Raw genomic sequence first — 24,460 nt, 5'->3', positions numbered from 1 at the left:
CGATCTAATATATATATATATATATATATATATATATATTATATATATATATATATTATATATATATATTATATATATATAATAATATATATAATATATATATATTATTATTATTATTTTGCTAAATTGCTAAGGCTGGCCTCAAACTTGGGATCCTCCTGCCTCAGCCTCCTGAGTTTTTGGGATTTTAGGTGGGCTCACCACACTTGGCTGAGATCTGAAGATTTAACTGACTTTTTAGGAAGATTCTCAAAGAAATTCCCCTGTCTTCAGCACCACTGTACATCCTGGTCTTCAGTTGTAACTACTGCCTCTGATTTCCTCTTTTTCTATTTTTAAGAAACATTTTGCATAAGTAGAAGCTATCTAATCCCTGAAAGTTCAGATAAAGTTTTTTTTTTTTTTTTTAAATGTGTTCCTGGTATTTATTTATTTTTCTACAAAAGTAGAAAAACCAATGATGACCCTTTTGAATCTATTATTAATAGTTATTGTTGATTCAGGTTTTCTAATTCTTTTTAAGTCAATTTTGAAATTTCAGTTATTTTTATAGTAAAGTATCTTTTATTAACCTTATGACTAAAAGATATAGTTCCAGAAATAAACTATATGGGTTTGAACCTATTTCTCCATCTGGACATTAATTTAAGCTCTGTTTTCCTCAGTTTGCTCATCAATAAAATAGAAATAATCAGAATAGGGTTATAATTCAATGGTAGAGTACTTGCTTAGCGTGTGTGAGGCCCCGGATTTGATTTCTAAGACCATAAAAAGAGAGCAAAGTGGTAATGTTATTTATCTCTTAGTTGTTGTTGAGAAAATTCAGTTAAGTAGTACACACAAAGCATTTAAAATAGAGCCTGGCACAGTAATGGCAGCTATTTTATCTAAGTTTTAAAGTCCATTTGCATGAATTTTTTTCATAGAATTCTCTTATAATCCTTGAATTCTCTACTCTATTTTTAGTTATGTCCTTTTTTTCATTCCTTATGTTGTTACCTTGTGAATATTCTCTTTTATTCTGGAATCATCTTGTGTAGCGTGCCTTATAAATAACCTTTCCAAATAATTGCCCTTGGATTCGTTAATCATCTTTATACGTGTTTTCTATTTTCTGCTTTTATCTTTTATATTTATATTCTTCTACTTTCTTTTCTTTGGGTTTTAGTTCTTGTTCTTTTGGCTTCTTTAGTTGAATGCTTATCACATTTATTTACTTCCCTTCTTTCCTTCTCCCTCCCTCCCCCCTTTTCTCCTTCTTTCTAATTCCTTCTAAGTGTGCTGCATTCCATACATTTAAATATATAGTAGTTGAAAATGTTGAGTTCCAAATATTTAATAATTTCCATTGTGATTTTCTATCAAATCATGACTAGAAATTATTTTTAGTAACACACAATAGAAATACTGAGGCTTTTTGTGGCCTGCTATGTGTGCTCTCTTTGTAAATGCTCCATTTTTACTTGAAAAAAAGATATGTTCTATTTGTTGGAAATGCACACATATATACATATATATGTATATTTATACACATACCTATATATGTAAATTTGAGAATCTTCTTTTGCTTTAGTTTTTTTCACGTGCATTAAGGTCTCCCACTCTGAGTACAGGATCTGACAACTTGTCCTTGAAATCCTGGCCTTTTTTGTTGCATACATTTTTGAGGTTTTGTTCATCTTTTACTTTATAGTCATGAAGGTGGAAGAAGAGAAGGCTGGGGCAGGAAAACTGGACCCCATGTACTACAGGAGATGTCCGGATCAAGGTAAAGACACTTTGAAAACATGATGCAAATCCTAGGAAACTCTGAGAATTCCTTGGTGTCAGGCTCGGGATAGAGCTCAGAGATAGAGTGTGGGCTCAACATGTGCCAGGAATTCTCCTGAGAATTCCTGGTCATAACAGCATTTCCAGTTAGACACTCTGGAGAGCTGGTCTTTTTCCTTGACTCACCAGTGTCTCCTCGAAGCAGGTAGGACCAACCTTCACCATGTGTTAAAGTGACCATGTGATTGGGCAGGAGACAGGAAACTGGCACTCTGCCTGCATGAATTAGGTCACAGCTTCATCAGCATAAATTTACCTAATTTTACCAGATTTACAAACTATGATTAGTGTTAAATAGCAACATTTAGTAGATTCTGAAAATGGCAGCTTAATTAAAAGCATTGCAAGAGGTATTGAAAGGGTGTTTTTGTTGTTGCAGAATTGCCGACTCAGTGGCCCTAAGCTTTCAGCACAGACAGATGGTTTCTGATTTAACAACATTTTGATGTGATTTTTTGATTTTACTATTGTGCAAAAGCAGATACATTCAGTAGAAACTGTGCTGTAAATTTTAAATTTTGATCTTTTCCTTGGGCTAGCAATATGCTGAACAATATTCTGTCATGTTGCTGGGCAGTGGCAGTGAGCTGCACTGCCAGTCAACTAGGAGATCTTGATGGGAAACCATTGATACTTCCTCACTCAGCCAGGATGCTAACTGCTCAGAAGGTTCAATGTATTAAGTGCATTTTCAGCTTATGATATTTTCAGTTTATAATCGGTTTATCTAGATGCAACTCACTGTAAGTTGAGGAGCACCTGTATTCTATAGAGTACAGATCTTAGGAAGGGGCAACCTGGTAGGCCTCGTGCTCCTACCATTATCCCAGCCCTACTTGGAAGGAGGCATTAACCTTGCTTCCAGCTGGACGCTTGCTGAGCTGCAGAATATGTAGGACCTCTCTGGGGCTGTTGATGGATCAAGAGGAATGCAGTGTAGAGTTCCTAGGAGAGCTTGGCATGTGTCCTGAGCCAAAGTCTGCAAGATATTCACCATGGGAAAAGAGATCCTGCAGAGCCAGGAAGGAGAATTTGGGGTTAAGGGAGGAGTAACCTCTCCCCACAGTTCACCAACTAAACAGTCATGCTCTGATGATTATGATAGGAGTCAGGAAAAAGTGGGACAAGTTAGATGTGGGGCAGAGAGTAAAACATTCCCCCAATAGCCATGTCCTCTGGGTTCTTTAGTATGCATATTCTTCATGTGTATAGTCCCATGATTACAATTTTCATAAGCATGTTCCCATACATGATCCCATCCTATCCTCTCAAATACCTTGCCAAACCAGTAGAGAAAAGATTTTCATTTCCATGTTACAGATGAGGACAGTGAGTCCAGAGAGGTGGGAGGCCTATGGCCACAGAGTAGGTAAAAACTAGCCAGAGATTACTGAGGGTAGCAGACTCTTGGGTAGAGGCTTTTCTGATGCACGTATTGCTTCTCATTTCTGTTCCTGGCCTCAGTGGTAAAGAACAGGAACTTGAAACTCCCAAGCATGCTAAGCTCTTAGACTGGAACTATTTACCTCAAAATACTGGTGTTCTAGAATTACAGCTTGCTTAAGAAAATGTAGTGCAGCTTAAGAAAATGTAGTGTAGGGTATAGACCAGTGGTTTAGCACCTGCTTATCAGGCATAGGACCCTGGGTTCAATCCCTGGTGATATACACATATGAAGTCACACTGTACTGGGGAGGTAAGAGGATGGAAGAGAGTTTGTCATTTTGATACTATTGTAGAATTAAGCAACCAATCTATGACAAATAAAAAAAAAACAGGTCCATCCCGAAGCTAAACTATGAGAAATTTCTAAAATATAGTAGTAACAAACAAAAATGACCACAGAGATTTCCAGTTTTCACTTTGACATGTAAAGAGCTTCAAAGTTGTCACTCCCACTCACACAAAATAGCTGAACAAGCTGAACAATCAATCATTTTTCTTTAATGCAAAAAAGAACTGAGGCCACAGGAGCAAAATACCATCCCAGTAATTGGAAAGCAAATATAGAGAATACAGGTCAGCTTATCTAAATCCAAACCTGATAAAGCGAGTAACTGGTACCAACACTGAAATGGTAATTTCAACAAATCAATGAGGGCTGAGTGTGGACTAATTTGAGAGTTAGAGATTCCCAGGGCCTAGTCTAAGAAGCCCTCACAATTTCATGACTCTTACCTCCACAAGTCCTACAACCATCTTTCAGTGAAGATCAGCAAAAATTTCTCTCATGTTTGTTCAGGAGGGGAAATGTTTTGAAATATGCCCAGAGTGTTATCCACAATAAAGATCTACCCATGGGGTGGGGGGAGACTTTGCCAGAGCCTAATCCAACTTTGTGGAAGAGAAAGTACCCAACTCAGTTTTCTGCCTCAACTAAGTTGGGAAAAAACACACTTGAAAGACACAGCACATGGATACTGGCTTGCTAAAAGGGTGGGACCTAATCATAGGATTATACAATTCTTTGCTTCCTCCCATAAGTCGCCACCACTTCAGCAGGGCTTCTGTATAATAGCAGTGGCTCATAACTGAAAGAATTGCAAAGCTCAGACCCTAAGAAGGAGTTTCTAGGGAAACCTAAAAACAACAGAGGTACAATAACAAGGACACAAGAGGAAACGGAAAATCTCTGACACTACTATAGCAAATAGTAAACATTGCCTAATCACTTACTAGAGAAACATAAAACCTCACACCAAAGGCTTACTTACCTCATAGTAATTCATATTGGGACAAACAATATCTTTGACTTTTAATTTTCTGGTATTAAGGCTCTAACTTGAATCACTTACATTCTGAATACTGATGCTACTTTCTTCTTTTGGATGTTACACTTCATTTGTTTTCCTTTATTCTGCTCCCTCCTCCTCCTCCCCTCTTCATATTCCTCCTCCTCCTCTTCTTCTTCAATTATCAGAACTTTACACTTTGTTTTGTTTTCTTTTTTTTTTGAATTATCAGAACAGAAATTTAAAAATAACTATGATGAATATGCTTGGAGTTCTAATGAGAACAGTGGAAAATATGCAAAAGCAGGTGTATAATCTAAGCCGATAACACTCTAAGAAAGAATACAAAATAAGTGCTCAAAAATACTATAACAGAAATGACTGATGCCTTCAATAGATTTATTAGCAGACTTGGTATGGCCAAGAAAAGAATCAGTGATCTTGAAGCTATGTCCATAGAAATTTCCCAAACCCAAAAAGAAAGGGGGAAAAGATGGGGAAAAAAATGAAACAAAATATACAAAGACTGTATAGAACAACTACAAAGGCAAAACATACACATAATAGGAATATCAGAGGGAGAAGAAAAAGAGAAAGGAACAGAAGAAGTATTTGAAGTAATACTGGCTTAAGATTTTCCAAAATTAGGGCTGAGGCTATAACTCAGTGTCAGAGTGCTTGCCTAGCACACGTGAGGCACTGGGTTTGATGCTTAGTACTACATAAAAATAAATAAATAAATAAATAAGGGCATGCTGACCATCTATAACTACAAAAAAATTTTTAAAGATTTTCCAAAATTAAAGAAAGAAACTAAATTGCAAATCTTTAAGGAAGATCAGAGAACATCATGCAGGATAAATATCAACAAGCTAGGCATATCATATTCAAGTAGGAAAAAAAAACAAGAAGAAAGAGAAAGACTGTAAAAGTTAGAGGGGAAAATCTCTACCTCTATGGAGGAACCATGTGAGCAAAAAGATAGTGGAATAAAATATTTACAGAATTAAAAGGGGGAAAAATTCCACTACCTAGATTTTTTTATCCAGTGAAATTGTCCTTCTAAAGCAAAGGAGAGAAAATGACTTTCTCAAACAAAAACTGAATTTGTTGTCAGTAGACCTCCTTTGCAAGAAATGTTAAAAGAGCTTCTTCAAAAAAAGGAAAATTATATAGACCAGATACTCAACTGTATACAAATAAAGAAATAGCATCATAGAAGGAATAACAGAAAAGCGTTTGTTCAAAATAATAATAGTAACAACATATTAGAGATTATGCACATGGATAGGTAATATGAATGGAATGAGTGGTTAAGAGGTGGGAGGGAGAGATTGCTTTTTTAAGTGTCCTGCACTACCCAAGAAACAGTACAATGTTATCTGAAAGTGGACTTAGATTAGTTGTAAGTATATATTGCAAACTTTAGGGAAAATACTCGAATTTTTAAAAATGTATACTGGGACTTGAAACCAGGGTTTTGCACATGCCAGGCAAGTATTCTACTGCTGGGTTACATCCCAAGCTCTAGAATTCTCTTTTTTTTCCAAGTCCAGTTGATTTGCTGAAAGAAGGTGAAACCATATAAAAGGCTCAATTAAAACCAGAGTAGGGGGCTGGGGTTGTGACTCAGTGGTATAGCGCTTGTCTAGCATGTGCAAAGCACTGGGTTTGATCTTCAGTACCACATATAAATAAGTAAATAAAATAAAGATTCATGAACAACTAATAAAAATATTTTTTAAAAAACCAGAGTAGGCATAACAATGAGAGAAGATTTCAAAAATAAATAAAGAATAACTAACATGAACACAGTCACAAATAGAGTAGACATTAATCTAATTATATGAATGATCAATTTAAATACAAATGTTTTAAACATATAAATTAAAAGAGTGTCAGAGTGAATAAAAAAACAAAATTCATCTATAGGACAGGAACCCCTACATTAGATATACAGGTACAGCTAGATAAGGGGGCTGGGGGTGTGGCTCAGGGGTTAATTGCCCCTAGGTTCAATCCCTGGTTGGGGGGTGGGGGATAGAAATAAATAAATAAATAATGAAGGGATGAAGCTGGGTGCTATGGTGAATGCCTATAATCCCAGCTACTTGGGAGGCTGAAGCAGGAGGATCACAAATTCTAGGTTGACCTGGGCAACTTAGTGAGAGCCTGTCTCAAAAAAATTTTTAAAAAAGTAAAAAAAAATAAAAACTTAAAAAAGGGTTGGAAATGTAGCCTGGTGGTAGCATGCTCTAGGTTCCATTGCCAGTATTGCTGGAGGGGTCTGGGGGCAGGGTGCAGGAATAGAAAAAGATAAATCATGCTAACACTAATCAAAAGAAAGCAGTAATAATTATTTTAATTCCAAGGTAGACTTCAGATCAAAGAAAATTTCTCTCTTTTTCTTTTTAAACACGGACAGAGGTAAGCATTACATAATGATAAAAGGGTCAATTTTCTACAGAGACTTAAGGATCCTTACCATGTATGCACCTAATAGTGAAGCATCAAAATACATGTGGCAAAAACTGATAGCACTGCAAGAATGACAGGCAAATCAACAATTATAGATTATAGTTGTGAACTTCAGTATCCTCTATCAGTAAGTGACAGATACAGCAGGCAGAAACTCAGTAAATATATAGTTGAACTGAACAGCATCACAAATCAACTGGATTTCATTGACATTTATAGAACACTTCATCCAGCAACAGTAGAATGTACATTCTTCTCAAGCTCCCAGGGAGCATTCACCATGAAGATCAAAATCTGGGCCATAAAATATAACTGAACAAATTTAAAATAATAAAAGTCACGCAAACTATGCTCTCATATCACATTGGAATTAAATGATAAATCAGAGAGAGAAGACATATTATTAGCATCAGAAATGAAAGAGGGGCCATCACTACTGATCCCATGGACATTAAAAGGATAATAAAGAAGCTGGATGTGGTCATGCACTCCTGTAATCCCAGTGACTCAGGAGGCTGAGGCAGGAAGATTGCAAGTTCAAAGTCATCCTCAGAAACTTAGTGAGGCCCTAAACAATTTAGCGAGAGCCTGTCTCAAAAATAAAAAATAAAAAGGGCTGGATATATAACTCAGTGGTAAAGTACCTGGGTTAAATCCCCAGTACTAAAAACAAGAATATTAAAGGAATATTTATGAACATTCTTAAGCATACAAATTTGATAATTTAGATGAACTGAATTAACTCCTTGAAAGACACAAGCTACCAAAATTTACATGGAGAAATAGGTAATCTGAATAGGTTATTCCTATTAAAGAAACAAATAATAATAACAACATCAATAATAATAAACAACTTTCTAAAAAGAAAGCACCAGGCCCAGATGGTGTTAGTAGTGAATTCTACCAAACTTTAAAGGAAGAAATGATACAATCTTCTACAACCTCCTTCAGAAAATATAAGCAGAGAGAATATTTCCTGACTTATTCTGTGAAGACAGTGTTACCCCGATTCTAAAACCAAATAATGACACTATGAAAATGGAAAACAATGGGCTGGGATTGTGGCTCAGAGGTAGAGCGCTCACCTAGCATGCGTGAGGCACTGGGTTTGATCCTCAGCACCACATAAATATAAAATAAAGACATTGTGTCCACCTATAACTAAAAAATACATATTTTTTAAAAAAAGAAAATGGAAAACAACAGACCAATATCTCCCATGAACATATATGCAAAAGGCTAAATATTAGCAAGTTGAATTCAAAATATATATAAAAAGTATTATATGCCATAACCAAGTGGGGTTTATCCTAGATATGTAAGATTGGTTTACTAATTGAAAATCAATTAATGTTATCACATAAATCATGTTAATAGCATAGAAGATGCCAAAGAATTGACCAGAAGACTTCTGAAACCAAAAGGTAATTATAGCAAGGTCATAGGCTATAAAGTTCATAAACAAAGTCAGTTGCTTTCCCATATACCAGTCGTTGCAATTTGAACTTTAAAACATTTGCATTAGCACCAAAAAATCATAAGCATAAATCTAACAAAATATATACAGGATCCATATGAAGAAAATTGTAAAACTGATCAAAGAAGTCAAAGATCTCAGTAAACACAGAGAGATTTCATGTTCCAGGGATAAGAAGATTCAATATTGTTAAGGTGTCAGTTTTCCTAACATGATTCAATAAAGATCCCAGCAAGTTACTATTTGGGATACTGGTAAATTTGATTCTAAAGTTTATAGGGTAAGACAAAAAGCCCAGAATAGCCAACACAATATTGCAGAAGAATAAAATGACACTATCCAACTTTAAGACCTTCTATAAAGCTCTGATGGTCAAGACAGTGTAGTACTGGCAAAAGAATGGACAACTTGGTCAATGGAACAGAAGAGACAGCCCAGAAATGGACCCAGAAAAATATAGTCAATTGATCTTCGACAAAGAAGCAAAGAGAATTTAATGGAGAAAGGATAGTCTTTTCAACAAATGGTGCTGGAACTAGACCTCCATATTTTAAAAAATGAATCTAGACATAGTCCTTACACCTAAATTAATTTGCCAAATTAATTCATAGTGGATCTTAAACCTGAAATTCAAAACCATAAAACTTATAGAATGATAGCATAGGAAAAAAATCTAGGCGACTTTACAGTTGGCAATCAGTTTTTAAGATACAACACCAATGTACAATGTGTGAAAGAAAAAAATGAAAAGGTAGACTTTATTAAAATTAAATTTTCTTCTTTGTGAAAGACATTGTTAAAAAAATGAAAGGAAAAAATCATAGATGAGGAAAATATATTTGCAAAATACAGTTCTGGTAAAAGACTTGAATCCCAAAATATACAGAGAACTCTTAAAACTGAACAATAAGCAAACAAACAACCCTTTGTGTGTGTATATATGTGTGTGTGTGTGTGCTGTTAGAGATCAAATCCAGGGCCTTGTGCCTTCAAGGCAAGCACTCTACCAACTGAGCTATATCCCCAGCCCAAAGAACCCAATTTTTAAATGGGCAAAACAAACAGACACCTCACCAAAGAAGATACCCAGATGGCAACTAAATATACAAAAAGAAGCTCAAGGTTGTATGTCATTAGGAAATTGAAAATTAAAGCAAAAAACACTATGCTCTTGTTAGAATGGCTAAAATCCAAAACAAATAACCTTGACAATGTCAAATGCTGATGAGGCTGCAGAGCAACAAGAATGTTCTTCCATTGCTGGTGGAAATGCAAACTATATAACCACTTTGGAAGATAGTACGGCAGTTGTTACAAAGCTAAACATAGTCTTATCGTATGAACCAGCACTCGTGGTCGAGATATTTACTCAATTTTATTAGAACAAGCAGAACTCCCATCTCCTCATTCTTGCTTGTCTATAACATTGATGACCAGATATGGCTTTGACAGGTAATCCAGGAGCAAGATTCTCAGTCCAAAATGCCAACTACCCTCTTTGGTTGTTACTGGAAATCATGCATTCCACTGAGTGCCTTTTTTTTTTTTAAACTAACAACCAAGAACTACACAGACTACTTACCTAAAAACTTTTTCCCAGAAAAGGGTGTATTTAGGTTTCTCAAAGTCAGCAAGAACCTTAAGTCAGAATTCCACCAAGAAGCCCAATTGCCATGTAACCCTGGATAATACACATTGTCCCCAGTAAGTCTGTGAACAGAGGCAGCTGTAATTCCTCAGTTCTCAGGAGGCATATTCTGTTACTAGTTTAACATCAGAGTTGTCTTGAATTAGTCAACAAATTTAAAAATAATTAATAAAGTTAGTACAGTTTTAGATTTACAGAGTAATGAATTCCTTCCTACTCCCACCTTTACCCGAGCCCTACCCCCACATGGTTTCCCCTATTGTTAACATCTTGCATTAGTGTGGTACATTTGTTACAATTAATGAATAAATATTGATACATTATTATCAACTATAGTCCAAAGTTCACGCTTCCTGTTGTACATAGATACTTCTGTGGCTTTTAACAAATGCATAATGACATGTACTTATAAACCATTACTGAATCATATGAAATAGCTTCACTACCATAAAAATCCCATTTCATCTACTAATTCTTCTCCTCCCTTCCCCTAAGTCTCTTTTCTACTATCTCTATTATTTTGCCTTTTTGAAAATGTCAAATAATTGGAGTTATACATCATGTGGCCTTTCACACTGGCTCTTTCAGTTAGCAATATACATTTAAATTTCATGCATGTGTTTTCATGGTTTGGTAGCTCATTTATGTTTATCTCTGAATGATATCCCATTGTAAGGAAGTATCATTCTTTTTTTATTAATTTATTTTTTTACACAAATGGAGTACAACTTTTCATTTCTCTGATTGTATGTGACGTAGAGTCACACCATTCGTGCAATCATACCCATACATAGGGGTAATAATGCTCCATCTCGTTCCACCATCTTCCCCCCTCACATACCCCCTTCCCTCCCCACCCCTGCTCAATCCAAAGTTCCTCCATTCTTCCCTTGCCCTGCCCTCCACCGTTATGGATCAGCATCCACTTATCAGAGAAAACATTCAGCCTTTGTTTTTTTTGGGATTGGCTTACTCTGCTTAGCATGATATTCTCCAATTCCATCCATTTTTTACCTGTAAATGCCATGATTTCATTTTTCCTTAAAGCTGAGTAGTATTCCATCATGTATATATGTATCACAGTTTCTTTATCCATTCATCTATTGAAGGGCATCGAGGATGTTTCCACAGTTTAGCTATTGCGAATTGAGCTGCTACAAACATTGAGGTGGCTGCATTGCTGTGGTGTGCTGATTTTAAGTCCTTCGGTTATAGACAGGAGTGGAATAGCTGGGTCAAATAGTGGTTCCATTCCAAGTTGTCTAAGGAGTCTCCATACTGCTTTCCAAAGTGGTTGTACCATTTTGCAATCCCATCAGCAATGAATCAATGTACTTTTCCCCCCACACCCTTGCCAGCACTCACTGTTGCTTAAATTCTTGATAATTGCCATTCTGACTGCAGTGAGATGAAATCTTAGATTGGTTTTGATTTGATTTCTCTAATGCAATTTTTTCATAAATTTGTTGATCAATTGTATTTCTTCTTCTGTGAAGTGTCTGCTCATTTCATTAGCCCATTTATTGATTGGGTTATTAGTTTTTTGGTGTTAAGTTTTTTGAGTTCTTTATATACCCTAGAGATTAGTGCTCTGTCTGATGTGTGTGTGTGTGGTAAAAATTTGCTCCCATTCTGTAGGCTCTCTATTCACCTCACTGATTGTTTCTTTTGCTGAAGTAGCTTTTTAGTTTGAATTCAATGATATAATGCCAATGTATAATGTGTGAAAGAAAAAAAAACTTGTTACATACTAGCGTACAAGGTACTCCTTCTAGCAACTACTAAGGTGGTTCAGAAATGGAATTCTGTCAAACCTAAGTCTTGGGACTTTGGCCCCATCCAGGCACCCCTTTGGTTTTCATTTTGCTTTTGTGACCCCATCTTTTTGTAACTAGTGGATATTATGGAGAAATGCCAATGTTTAGTAATTCTGCATCCCCTTCTCTTTTGTGCTGTGTTCGTAGACTGCCCTTCCATCCATATTGGGCTTCCAGTCCCACGTTACTCTCAAAGAAAAAGTGACCAGAAGGGACATCTTTCAGGCCTACAAAAAGTTCGTTGGGGACTGCGGCCAGACAAGCCACAGCAGGAACAACTGAACAACCCAGGGAGAGGAACAAGCACTCAGCACGGCAGCGTGGATTTTATCAGCAGGACTCGTGAGTTCCTTGACGGCACACATATTATGGGGATTCATCCTGCTAGTGGGTCCAGAGGGGCACAGCAGGGCAGAGGAGATTCTCTGGAGAATGTGGGTAATGCCCTTGTGGCTCAACTTTGCTGTCAGGGCCCCTACTGCTCTGGTTCCCTTGCTGATCAGCCTCCGTGCCCATGAACGCTTACAATCAGCCTGAAGCCCTATGTCTCCCTATGTGGATTTTGAAACCTCCACATAGGTGTGTATGTGTATGTCAAGGTTTAATTCTTGGAATTATTTCTCTCTAAATTCCTAAATACTACACGGTTGTCTTAAGAACCAATAACAAAAAAAAAAAAAAAAAAAAAAAAACAAACATCAAATAGTCAAATTAAGTTNAAAAAAAAAAAAAAAAAAAAAAAAAAAAGAACCAATAATAAACATGAGAATTTTGCCTGGGATGTTGCACTCAATCAACTTAACTCCTTGTTATATACCTTGAACGTAAAGGGTTGGGACAGAATTGTCCAGTCATCTTTCATCATAGGGACCCCTCAGAAGCATTCTTTCAGGACCACAAAGCCCCCCCAGTCCTTTCTCTATTCCTGTAGAAATCAGTTATAGGCTAATTAAAAGTCAGTATCTTGCTCCTTCCTGTGGAAAGAAAATTGTTAATCTTTAAAGGAGTAAAAAAGGATTGGAATTCTAGAGAATAGCTATGACATTTGATTCTTTCTAGGCTTTAAAATGTTTCTGGGTACATGATTTAACCCTCAGCATATCTTAAATCTACCTAACAATGGTATTTAATTGGTTTCTACTATATACTTGTACCATCTTGAGCATGGCAAAATGAGTTTATTTTACTATCTACACTTTCAAAAGAGTGTCAGATCAGTGACTGTGTCTTAGTGTCCTGGTAGGAAACCTATGCACCTCCTAAAGGTCACTGGAGCCACACTCTATCATGCAGATTCCTATACCAAATAAGACTCCTCATTGGCACCAAATCTACCAGGGGCCTGTGGCTTTTCCAGAGTAAATATGTCTGTGTTAAAGATGGAGTAGTGAGGAGTCCTTTGAAAGAGTCCAGAATAAGAGATGTACTCTGATTAAAATATACATGCACACATAAAAACGCACATGCGTAAGTACACACACACACACACACACACACACACACACTCAAGAGTAAGAACATTAGAGGCTAAGAAGAAACCAAACCTGGTGGGCAGACCTCCTGCTCCCCATGTGAGTTCTGGATGCCAAAAGCATACTGATATGGTCTCATCCCCCAGAGCCCCCCACCTACATTCAGGGTGAGGTTGCCCTTTGAAAATTGAATCTGCTGAGTCCCTTCTGAATTAGAGAAGAGGAAAGAAGTTTAGAATTGATGTTCTATGCTCAAAGGGTTTGGAGGAGGTAACACACCATATCACAAAAGTGGCTATGAACAGTGGGGTTTTGGTTGCTTTGGTGGTTTCTGATCCAGTTAAGGGAACATTGGTTTAAACTGGAAACCAAAGGAGAGAGAACCAAAGGAATCCTTTGGTATATTTGTTCATTAGATACATTTCCTTTGTGGCCAATTCACATACCGTGTGCATTATTGACTTGTCCCTGGCATGACTATGGAACAGGGGAGATAATGGGAAAGCCTAGTAGGTCAGGACACTTCAGGTCATGTCTCCCAAGCTGGAATGAAGTAAGGATCCCTTTTGAAGAGAAAATAACTTCTTATGATTTCATGAAAATGTATTTGTATTTATTCTTCATCCCTTTTGTCATTTGACGCCTTAAATCCTGAATCTCTAGTAATCACCATTGTAAACAGCATTCCCTCCTCAAGCACAAGAGTTATTCTCCTAAAAGCAAAACAAAAAACTCTATTAGAAGAAAACCCTGAGTTAGTAACCCCTTAAGGAGGACTCATGTGGAGCACCCTAGTTTGCAAATGAACAAATGAAAACCCTGATAAGTATAAAGTTTTAATAAACTTATTCTTTAAGAGTTACCTAAAATGGACTCCAGCCTCCTCACCCACATCCTGGGGAGGTCTATGCCTTTGCTTAAATGTCTATGGGTTTCCAGAGGCTTCTAGTCTCAGTATCACCCTGGTTCTGAGTTCATGCCTGTGAGCTCAGTCTTGCTATGTTTTGCCTCCTGTATCTGCTCACTGCTTTCACCTCAGCGACAATTCAGTTGTGGAGTTTTGTTCTTTGGTTTCCATTAAATTGGTGATTTAAGGCCTATGTGTGAGCAGCAGGCTTTGTGGAAGTTTTGGATTCGTGAACCTTGCAGAGATGCACAATCTTGAAAATGAGACACTAGGTATCCCTATTGTTAAAAATTCTTTGACCACTGAAAATTTGTCCTTGGACACCATGGTCTGTAGTATCTCAGTCTCCTACCATATTTTTGGTGCTTCCTAGCCCACCATCACCGCCCTTTTGGGTTTTCTCACAGTACCTTGTTGCTTGGTTTCTGAGCTCCCTTTTGGCTTAGAAAGGAGAAGAAGCAAGTGTGTTGGTTTTAAATGATAATATCTTTACTTTATTGCATTCATATTCACAAAAACAAAATAATAAAAACAACATGCAAGTGGAAGACTGAGACATTTTATACTTCCTAAATTATGAATTATGTGGAACATTCAACTGCCTTCTTCCATTTTGGTTCTCTCAGAGTGGGTGAACGCCAGCAAGATGGGTGTCATCATTCTCTTTTCCCCGTGGGGTCTCCTACAAATGCTCAGGGTCTTTTTAATTTCACACCGAAGTTGATACCCTTTCTAAAACTGGAGGAGCACAGTGACCTGGGGGACTCAGAAGAAAAAGGCTGAGAGATCCTTTGTTTAAATTTCTCAGCGAGCCTTGGCAGAAGTCCCCTTGCTCCAATACACTTGAGATCTTTCTGATCATGCATGAGCATTTTTGGGGAACTAGCCATGCACATGCCAGCATCTCCCAGTCCCCCTGACCCAGCTGAGCTTTCTTCCTTCCTCAGAGCCAGGGCCAAGGTGACTTTCCTTGAGCTTAATCTGCCTCTGCTTTGCTCCACTTTCTTTGACCGATTCCCCACACCTTCTTGTTCTATTTCATCACAGTGACTCAGCATTCCTTTATAACTCTTAGACTTACAGTTTTCAAGAAGGTTCTCCATACCCTAGAATTTTACATGTGGAGACTCATGATTGAGAAGGTAATTTTATCACAGTATCAGAAACCTAGTTGAGCTGGATTGGGCAAGGAAGAAGAGACAGAAAGAGAGAGGGGAGGGAGGAGAGAGAAATCACTTATATTGTAAAAGCAAAGGAGTTTCTTACAGTCCCAAGACAGTGGAACAGTCAGGCTCCAGTCGGAGGATATGACATCTTCTCAGTCCCCTCTCTGGGGCTGCATGGTCTCCTCTGCTTCAGCTCCAGGTCTGCTTCATTCCTGTTTCCCTGCAGCTCAGCCCTTTCTGCCTGTCTGTGCCCTAGGCTAACTACAGTTTATATGTTCTCTCTCCTGGGAACCATTAGGAAAGGCCCAGCTAACTCAGAGACATGGTTCAAAATTTCAGGCTTAGGTTAGGTGTCCAATTTATTAACTGCTCCTGATCCAGTTAATTGTGGCCAAGGGCATAGGTCATGTGTTACCCAACAGCTCCCAGCAACTCATCCTTATGAAGCTGGAAGACATGGCTGGACAGACAGACCCATATGCACAAATGGGAGGAATCTCTCCTCTTCCTCTCTCAGAAAGTACATTTGAAGTTTATGTACAGTTTCAGAGAAAAGAATTTGCCCATGAAACTGGTCCTGGGAGCCTCCAAGTTCCCTCTCAAAGGCTTTCATGCCAGGTGTAGTGGTGCTTAACATGCTTGTAATCCTAGCTACTCGGGAGGCTGAGGGAAGAGGATGGCAAATTCGAGGCCAGCCTGGAACAACCTAGTGAGACCCAGTCTCAAAGTAAAACATAAAAAGGGCTGGGATGTAGGTCAGTGGTAAAGTGCCCCTGGGTCCAATCCTCAGTCCTAGGGCGTGGGGAGAGGCCTGCTTAATACAATGGGCAAGAAAGACTTTAGCACTCTCAGGTTTTGTCTCCCACTCCCCAATACTCTGTGGCCTCAAGCCACTCAAAGCAACTCCTGCTACCCCCCTGCTCAACCCCCAGCTCCATTTCCTTATTCTTGGCTCCTTTCTTGCTGCAGCTAATCCCAGCTGATGTGCTCATGAGTGTTAATCAGTCAAATTCACTCACCCAGCAAATATTTATTGAGTGCCCTTGCTGTGTGAGCCCCGTGTCAGGGGCCAGCAGCGTGATGTGAACAAGACAAACTCTGACCTCCAGAGCTGAGTGTCATTTAATGTGGAGCCTAAGAGAGATGGAATCTCTGAAATCCTGATGCTGACTTCCTGGAGGTCAAAAATACCTCCTGAGTCTTTACTAGGAGTTGAAGTCTCCACCCTGCTTCCTGAAACTCATCTCCACTGAGCTTGTGTTTCTCCCAGTAACTGCTTGTTGAATTCATTCCTCCATTTGTGCCCATGCTATGTGACTCTTACAGTTGGCTAGGTGGCATTTCTCATTATGCAGATGAACTTGTAAGTTACTGTATGCATGTAGGACCTGCAGTGCATTAGAGAAACCCTGATGAGGTAGGCCAGCTTGTGGTGAGCTAAACTTTCTGTGGGCAGGAGGGAGGGGCATCAAGGCAGGGGAAGGACAGGGGTATTTAGAAACTGGAAAAGACTGAGCCCTTGGAATGCTCAGAGAGGACAGGCTGGTGACTGGTAATAAGGGAGGAAGGGTCACACCTCCTAGATACAGCAATAATAGCAACATCATGTATTGAGTGTTGTATTCCAAGCACTATGCTAGCTACATTATATATATAATCTCCTTTACTCTCCAACAATCCAGGATAGTAGGCATAATTATTCCCATTTTATGAGTGGGAAAACTAAGGCTCAGAGAGTTGAGTGCCTTATCAAGATCCTACCACTAGTAATTAGTGTAAAGTGTTGAACCCAGGTCGTGGCTGATGTTAAAAGAGAAGATCATTCTGGCATCCTTGGTAATCTCTTTTTCATGTTTTGAGGCCACCTGATTTGGTGTGACCTGCAGTGGCTGCTCTGCAGCACTTAGGAGGGACTGGGCCAACCTCAGCCACAGTGCAGTGCAAGCTGTGGGGCCCAGGACCCTCAGGGGAGCCCAGCCACTCACTTCCCACGAGGGCAGAAACTCTGGGAGGCTTGCTACAGAGGTCTATGTGATGGAGGCTTTGCTTGGAGCCCAGCATTCAACACATGGCCCTCACTCTCTGCCTCTGTTTTTTCACCTTTATAATGGGCATGTCAGATTTTCAAGACTTAGGTATGAACATGTAGTCAATAGTACCAGTCAATGGGACAATGTGGAATGGAAGATGTCAGAAAGTGTGGGCTCCCTCTCTCCCAGACCCTGCACTGAAGCCTGGGGGGCCTTCTGTGGTGTAAAGTGAGTGTCAGTTTTCTAATCTGTGAAATGAAGTGTTTGGACACAGCCATCCTTCAGCTCCCTCTCAGCTCTAAGACTTAGTGAAATTTAATGTTTGTAGCTTCTTGGAGCTGCCACCACTCAGTGACCTCTAATCAACCTTGGCTTATTCTAAGTACTCAGTAAGCACTTGCTGAACTAAACCCAGGAGATTAGGAGTTTCTCAGAGGAGCAAAATAATTCCCCAGTGGGGTTCACCACACACCCTGAAGTGACCCGTTCCCACCAACCATGGGCTCTCAGAAAACACCCACATAATAAGAACTTTTGGAATTTTATCTCACATGGTCAAACAGGAAGAAGACCCAGAGTTTGCATTTAAAGTTGGGAAAGGAGAGAAAGCAGTTATATGAAATGCTATTGAAGAAACATTGCTTGCTATGAAAGGTTGAGCCCCCACAGCAAACACCTTCTTCCAGCACCCTACCTCCACCCCAAGGCCTTGCCACGCCACTCTCCAGACAATTTACCCTAGGCAGGGGCTCTTAAGGAGGCCCCAGGAGTCTCAAGGCAAATCCTACCAGGGCCTTTATAAAGGAGTCTGAGGAGAGGGGCCTGGGCTGTCCTGGAGCTTCCAGGAAAGGAGGAAGGGCACACTGGGAGAGGGAGGGGCAGCTCTGCCAGTCCTCTCGCAGGTCCTTAGCCGCCGCCAACCGTGCTACTGTAGGGAACAGCTTCTTGCTAGTTTCCACTGCAGCCACTCAGCCCTTTTTTCCAGTGCACCTGAGATCTCCCTCTCTCTCCTTCTCTTCTCTCTCTCACATACTGTATCTTTAATTCACTTTCAATGTAGTGTTTCTCTCTCACATAATTTCTCATAATCTCTTTCACACTTACCACATCTCTGTTCTCTCTACATATAGCCCTCTCTCTCCATCACCCTAGTCTTCTTTCACACATTCTTTCTCCTCCTTTGCTGTCTCCTCCTCCTCCTCCTCCTCCTCCTCCTCCTCTTCCTTCTCCACCTCCCACTACATCTCTCCAGCTGCTTAACTGGAAACAAAAGTGAGTTTGTTGTGTGAAGAACAGGACTTGTGGAGGCAGTGGCCAGAGTGACAGCAGGAAAAACAGGCTGGGGTCAGAGGCAGCACCGACAGCCGGAGACTCCAGCACTCAGCTATTCCAGGGAGCAGGTAATGCCCCATTCAGGGTTGGCTCAGGCCTCCTGCCCTCTGGCCCACCTCATCTCTCCATGGTCATTCCATTTATTTTCTTTCTTCATGGCTTTGAAGGGGGAAGGGGACTCCAGAGTTATGGAGTAGTAGGCACAGAGTCTCAAGGGGTGGCTTGCCCTCCTCTTCAGAGAACCATGTGTGCTCTGGTGTGGCTGGGATCAGCAAGAGCTGGGGTCAGGACAGCTGGTATCCAGGGTTGCTGGGATCCAGAATGGCTTGGTAAGGGACACACCAGAACCTAGAAAGACAGACAGGTCAGGGCCAGATCACAAGAAATGTTTTGAGTCTTATCACGAAACTTAGGCTTTAGGCAGTGGAGAGCTGGTGAAAGTTTTTCCCCTGGATGGTAACATAATCAAATCTACATTTTAAGAGTAATTATTGAGGGCTGGGGATGTGGCTCAGTGATAGAGTGTTAGTGTGAGGCTCTGGATTCCAACCCCAGCATTGCCAAAAAAAGAGTAATTATTAAACTCTGATCCCATGGAGAATTGGTGTGTGGTCCCTAGAAGCAAACAGTCATAGTCTTCTCCCAATTTGAAGAAAAAATAGAGTTTTCTCAATTGTTGGTTTTCTTCTATAAAATTTCCTTAAATCTTGTGACTGTCAGCAAGTGTCAGCAATCAATAAGCCAGTGAAAAGGAAATAAATTAAGAACAATAATAGAAACTTTTAGAAATAAAATCAACATAAATAAATGAGTTACTTTGATCTACATACAGATATATAGTATTTTCTGCTAGTAAAATTATTTTGAACTCATGCATGATATTCTAAGGTACTACCTAAAGAGCACTGTGACTCCCAGGAATCCACTACATGAACATGTTTGAAATGTGTTAAAAACAAACTCTGTTGCTACTTGGGCCATGGTGATACCTTGCAACCAGAGGCAGTGGGACAGAGGGTGGCTACTGCAGTGATAGGAGCAGGAGATGATGGAAGGCAGAAAGAGTCATATTAGTCAAGAGGAAGGATTCCTTTTGTTCAAAGATGGATGGCAGTAGGAGTGAGGACACAGAAGGACTAAAGAGAAGACTCTTGATGGATTTCACGCCTGATAGCCTTTATTTTCTTGGTGAAGTGGGGTAGAAGATGAATCAAGAAGCTTAAAGAGAGGAGCAAAGGTTAGGAATGGCATCGAGGGTAAGAAGGGTACAGGGAGGGGAACTGATGGGGATGAGTGGGAGGTGGCTGCACTTGAGACCTGCTGAGGGTAGACCTCTCCATTTGCACTGTTGAGTGGTTTCTATAGCAGGGCTCATGTACCTGAGGTCTGGGATTGGCAGTGAGGGGAGGTAAGCACCTGTGAAAGTGGCTCACTTTCATCTTTTTCATCTTAAGCCCTGTGTCAGGTATTTTATTCTCCTTAAATGATTTCCTCCTCCCCACAACCCTGTTCACTTAGACTGAATTTACCCATGAATAAGTGACAACTCTGAGATTCGTGCCCAGGTCTGCATAGATTAGAAGTCCATTGTGCACTTTGCCTCCCCCTGGAAACCTCAGACACCTTTGCAGAGAAGAACAGGTCAATGAATTCTTGTTTGGGCCTTGACTGGCTGGTTTTATCAGCAAGTCAAGAAGGAATCAAGTGAAAGACATGATGAGAGAATAGTTGAAATTACTGACCATGGGGGGCCTGCTGAGAAATGAGTGAGGGCAGAATGGAATGATAGACTGAGGGTATGAGAGACTGGAAGGAAGGAGAGGGTGATGAGGTTGGGAGGCAGTTGATGGGAGATTGGATCAGGACAGGTCAATGGGGTTGAGGAGGAGTGGATGTATCTTGAAAATTCTAATGTGGAAGTGGAGATAAGGGAAAGACAGGTGAGGTGATGAGAACCCTAGGGTATCTAGCCTGTGCATTGGAGGGGACAGAGATGCCTTTAGCCAAGGCATTGCTCACCACTTCCACATCATGCTATTCTTCTCTCTCACTTGCTATTCTTCTCTCCCACTTGCTCACCGTGTTCCAGCCACACAGACTGGCACATTCCTATCTCAGGGTGTCTGGAACATCCAGAATGCTCTTCTTCCAGATGTGTGGAAGTGGCTCACTTTCATCTTTTAAATCACAATTCGAATGCCTTTCATGATCTTTCTATCTCCTGTAGCTTCCCTGGTCATGTTTTGTTTTTCAGAACATGTATTATTATCTGAAAAGGTCATTTATGGGTTTGTTTACTTATTTATTATCTGTTTCTGCCACTGGAAGGAAGGAAGGAAGGAAGGAAGGAAGGAAGGAAGGAAGGAAGGAATGTTTGGGAAGGGTGCATGTTCAGTATAGGTCACTGAGATTTGAGGAGACACTCAGATGGCAATTTCCAGTGATCCATTGGGGGTCAGGCTGGGCACTCAAGAACACGCCCACCTTGCCAATGAAGAAAGTGGCCCACGTGGCACATTGGTGCAAACATGTTCTTTTGCATAGCTAACTACCTCTTAATGATCACCTTCCAGGAGGTAGTCAGCTCCTGAAAGAGTTAGTCAAACCAGTCAGTTTTGGAAAAAAAGGACCCTCCTGGGTTTGTTAGGATCAAGTTGGGTTACAGCATATTTCACTTTTCTATTCTGTTCTTGGTTCTTGCTGCTGTCCTGACTTTGGCTATTTTCCATCCTTCTCCACTGTTCAACCACCAGACTCTTGAGTCTAAATACAGACCAAATCCTTATCTTACCCACATCCAACCAAAGTAATGTGAATTCAGCTTCATCCAGAAGCTAGACTTAGTTTTACTAAATCAGGACATACTTTTCCTTTTCCTTTGACTCCTGCCCCATTTCTTTTTTTATCATTTTTTTAGTTGTAGATGAATACAATATCTTTATTTTATTTGTTTGTTTTTATGTGGTGCTGAGGATTGAACCCAGTGCCTCACACATGCTAGGCAAGTGTCTACCGCTGAGCCTCAACCCAGCCCTCTTGCCCCATTTCTGTTGGTCTTGTAGCCCTCCTGCCTTCCACAGGGCACTCAGCACACCCTCCCACCCTTCCTTTTCAGGGTCTCCAGCTGCTGAGCAGCTCCAGGACATCCTGGGGGAGGAAGATGAGGCTCCCAACCCCACTCTCTTCACAGAGATGGACACTCTGCAACATGACGGGGACCAGATGGAGTGGAAGGAGTCAGCCAGGTGAGGTGGAGCCCCAGGAGGGAAATAGAGGGTGGCTTCCCACTGCAGTATTCCCCAGGGACCCAGTTGGGCTGACCCTCCCAGTGGGAGTAACACCTTGCATCTTGAGTCTGCCAGGGAACTTTCTGGACCACACATACTCTCTTGCCTTTCATCCTTTGGGTCCACAATTGTATTGGATATTAAAGAGCAAACAGAAACTTGTTTTTATCCTTAAAGAAATAAAAAGCGGGAAGATAGGACAGTCACCCATGAGACCTTGAAAGAATAATAAAAGAACATATATTCTTTAATGGTAATATCAAATGGCTGAAAGTATATGCTGCAGAAGGGAAACTACCAAGCAACTGTGGTGGGGGTGGGGCGGGGGCTTCCTGGAGGAAGGAGAATGTGTGCTATGCACAGAATGATTGTAAAATTCATTTTGTAAAGTAGGAGCTGGGGGTGTGGTGGGTACTGGCTGCAAAAATTCTGACCTTTCTTTCCTCCAGCAATAAACTGTTTCTATAGGCCAGAGCCTCTAGAGGTTCTTGTGGGAATGGGACCCATACTGGAGTAGGGGCACCAGGGTACCCAAAACCTCACAGGTACTGTGAAGAGTTCATTTATTGGGATGATGGAATCGCTGTGAGTGGCAGGGAAAATCCAGATGGAAAGGTCTAGTGGGCTGCTGGGGAAAATAAAAAAAAGATGTGGTATAGCATTTTTGGCTGAACAAGTAGAATGAGCTTCAGAGGTGGAGCCATGAGGAAAGAGGGGGTGCAGAAAGAGCTTTAGATACAGGGGAAGGAGAGAGAATAGGAGACCTGGAAGGCTGGAGGGGAAGTGCTTGGTGGAGTCACAGGAGCTGAGGGAGGGTCAGAGTAAGGAGTGGTTAGTGCTGCCCATGTCTCTGGTGCCTGCCACTGAGTGGCCCCTGAATTGAACTGGCCTGGTCAACAGTGTCACATACTCCAAAAAGCCCAAGAAAAAGGAAGGAAATGATAAGAGCAGCAGGAGGGACAATGGGAGGAATGTGAAGAGGGTCTGAAAGATAGTCTGTCCTGATGTTTTTCAATCGTGTGTGTGTGTGTGTGTGTGTGTGTGTGTGTCTGAATATGCCCCTCCTCCCCCAGGATGGAAAATAATTTTAATTAACTTTATGAATTAAACTTTAGTTTATTCTAATGAGAGACATTAAATATTAAGGAATAATGTTGGTCATATTTGAGCTCTGGAGTACTGCAAATCACTAATGGTTAGTGTCAGCTACCATTTTTTTTTTCATTCTCTTAAAAACCGGTTTTTCCCTCCTGGAAGGCAATAGTGCCCTGTTGAGAATGCATGAACTAGCTCCCAGCTGTGCCCAGGACTGGCTTTGTGTGGCGGCCACCATGATACCCAGGGCCTCTTTGTGTGGCGGCCACCGTGATACCCAGGGCCTGACAGCTTTCTCCAACTGTAGCCTGGGCTCCTCCCTCACCCACCTTCCTCAGTGGCCTGGGCAGTTGCTGTGCAGTGAGAAGCAGCAGATTTCAACATCCTTGGGATTCCCTGGGGCAACTGGAAAAAGGCCACACTGGACTAGCAAGTCCCCACAGGCCTCGGGAGGAATGAATCCCTGCTCCACAGCTGGGCCCAGCCCTGTGTGCAGTACCAGGAGCCTATTCATTGAACTCTACCTGCTGAGTGATTCACAGTCTCATCTCATTCAAGCTACACCAGTGACCCTGATGAAATGGAAACTATTTCCTGTTTTATTGATAGGATCCGGGGGTGAAGAAGGACAAGCAGCTTGCCAAGGGTCAGAGCACACAGGTGGCTGAGTCTGGATTCTAGCCCAGGCCTGTCTGACTCCCCGGCTTGAGGGCTTAGACACTTTGTTGGGTTTTCCTTATTTTCTCAGCCACTTCCCTGCCCCTCTCCAACTTCTAGGGATTCTATTTTGACTTCAGAGGAGGACTAAAGGCAGGTCTAAAGGCAATTTAATATTAGAGTTAGAGATAAATGGGAACAGCTGCTAAGCCCAGCAACCCTAGAACTCCATCTATCCAGAGTTGACAAGAGGGGGCAGGATATTTCAAATGACCAGTGCCCAACCTAGATTATTGTGGCTGTGAGGGCCTGGGGCCAAAGCCTGAAGCCCTGTGCATGTGTCTCTTCTGCTCAAAGTGTGTGCAGAGTGAGAAAAGTGTCTTTCAGAGGTCTAGAAAATAGACGGTGCCTTCTCCCCACCCTGGGCAAGCTCTACACTCAGAACATCCCCCACCCCCGGAATAATTGCCCGAAAGGATCACACCCACTATGTGGGACTATCACATACCCATGAGCCCTTGCTGAGAAGGCT

At 40.8% G+C, this 24,460-nt stretch overlaps 1 protein-coding gene and 1 long non-coding RNA gene across 3 annotated transcripts in view; one reads left to right on the top strand and one right to left on the bottom strand.

The window, feature by feature from the left end:
• The window catches only part of Slc4a5 (solute carrier family 4 member 5), a 126,298-nt gene that overhangs the window by 25,396 nt on the left and 76,442 nt on the right, over window positions 1-24,460 (top strand). The window contains exons 2-4 of one of the 2 annotated variants that reach the window (XM_048787374.1): window positions 1,694-1,768; window positions 12,130-12,324; window positions 22,005-22,134. In XM_048787374.1, the coding sequence (XP_048643331.1) occupies window positions 1,696-1,768; window positions 12,130-12,324; window positions 22,005-22,134 (398 nt within the window). In that variant the 5' untranslated portion in view covers window positions 1,694-1,695. The remainder of the gene's footprint in view (window positions 1-1,693; window positions 1,769-12,129; window positions 12,325-22,004; window positions 22,135-24,460) is intronic. The other variant, XM_048787375.1, reaches the window with a different exon arrangement.
• Window positions 14,046-16,220, bottom strand: LOC125611831. The gene is made up of 2 exons (XR_007342064.1): window positions 15,628-16,220; window positions 14,046-14,167 (listed from the first exon to the last, which is right to left on the bottom strand). It is a non-coding gene; the product is annotated as an uncharacterized LOC125611831 (long non-coding RNA).

This window comes from Marmota marmota, unplaced genomic scaffold, assembly GCF_001458135.2.
Source record: "Marmota marmota marmota unplaced genomic scaffold, marMar, whole genome shotgun sequence".
In the NCBI taxonomy this organism is placed as follows: domain Eukaryota; kingdom Metazoa; phylum Chordata; class Mammalia; order Rodentia; family Sciuridae; genus Marmota; species Marmota marmota.
Note: the sequence above shows the minus strand (reverse complement) of the source record. Positions and strands in the feature narration are given on the sequence as shown.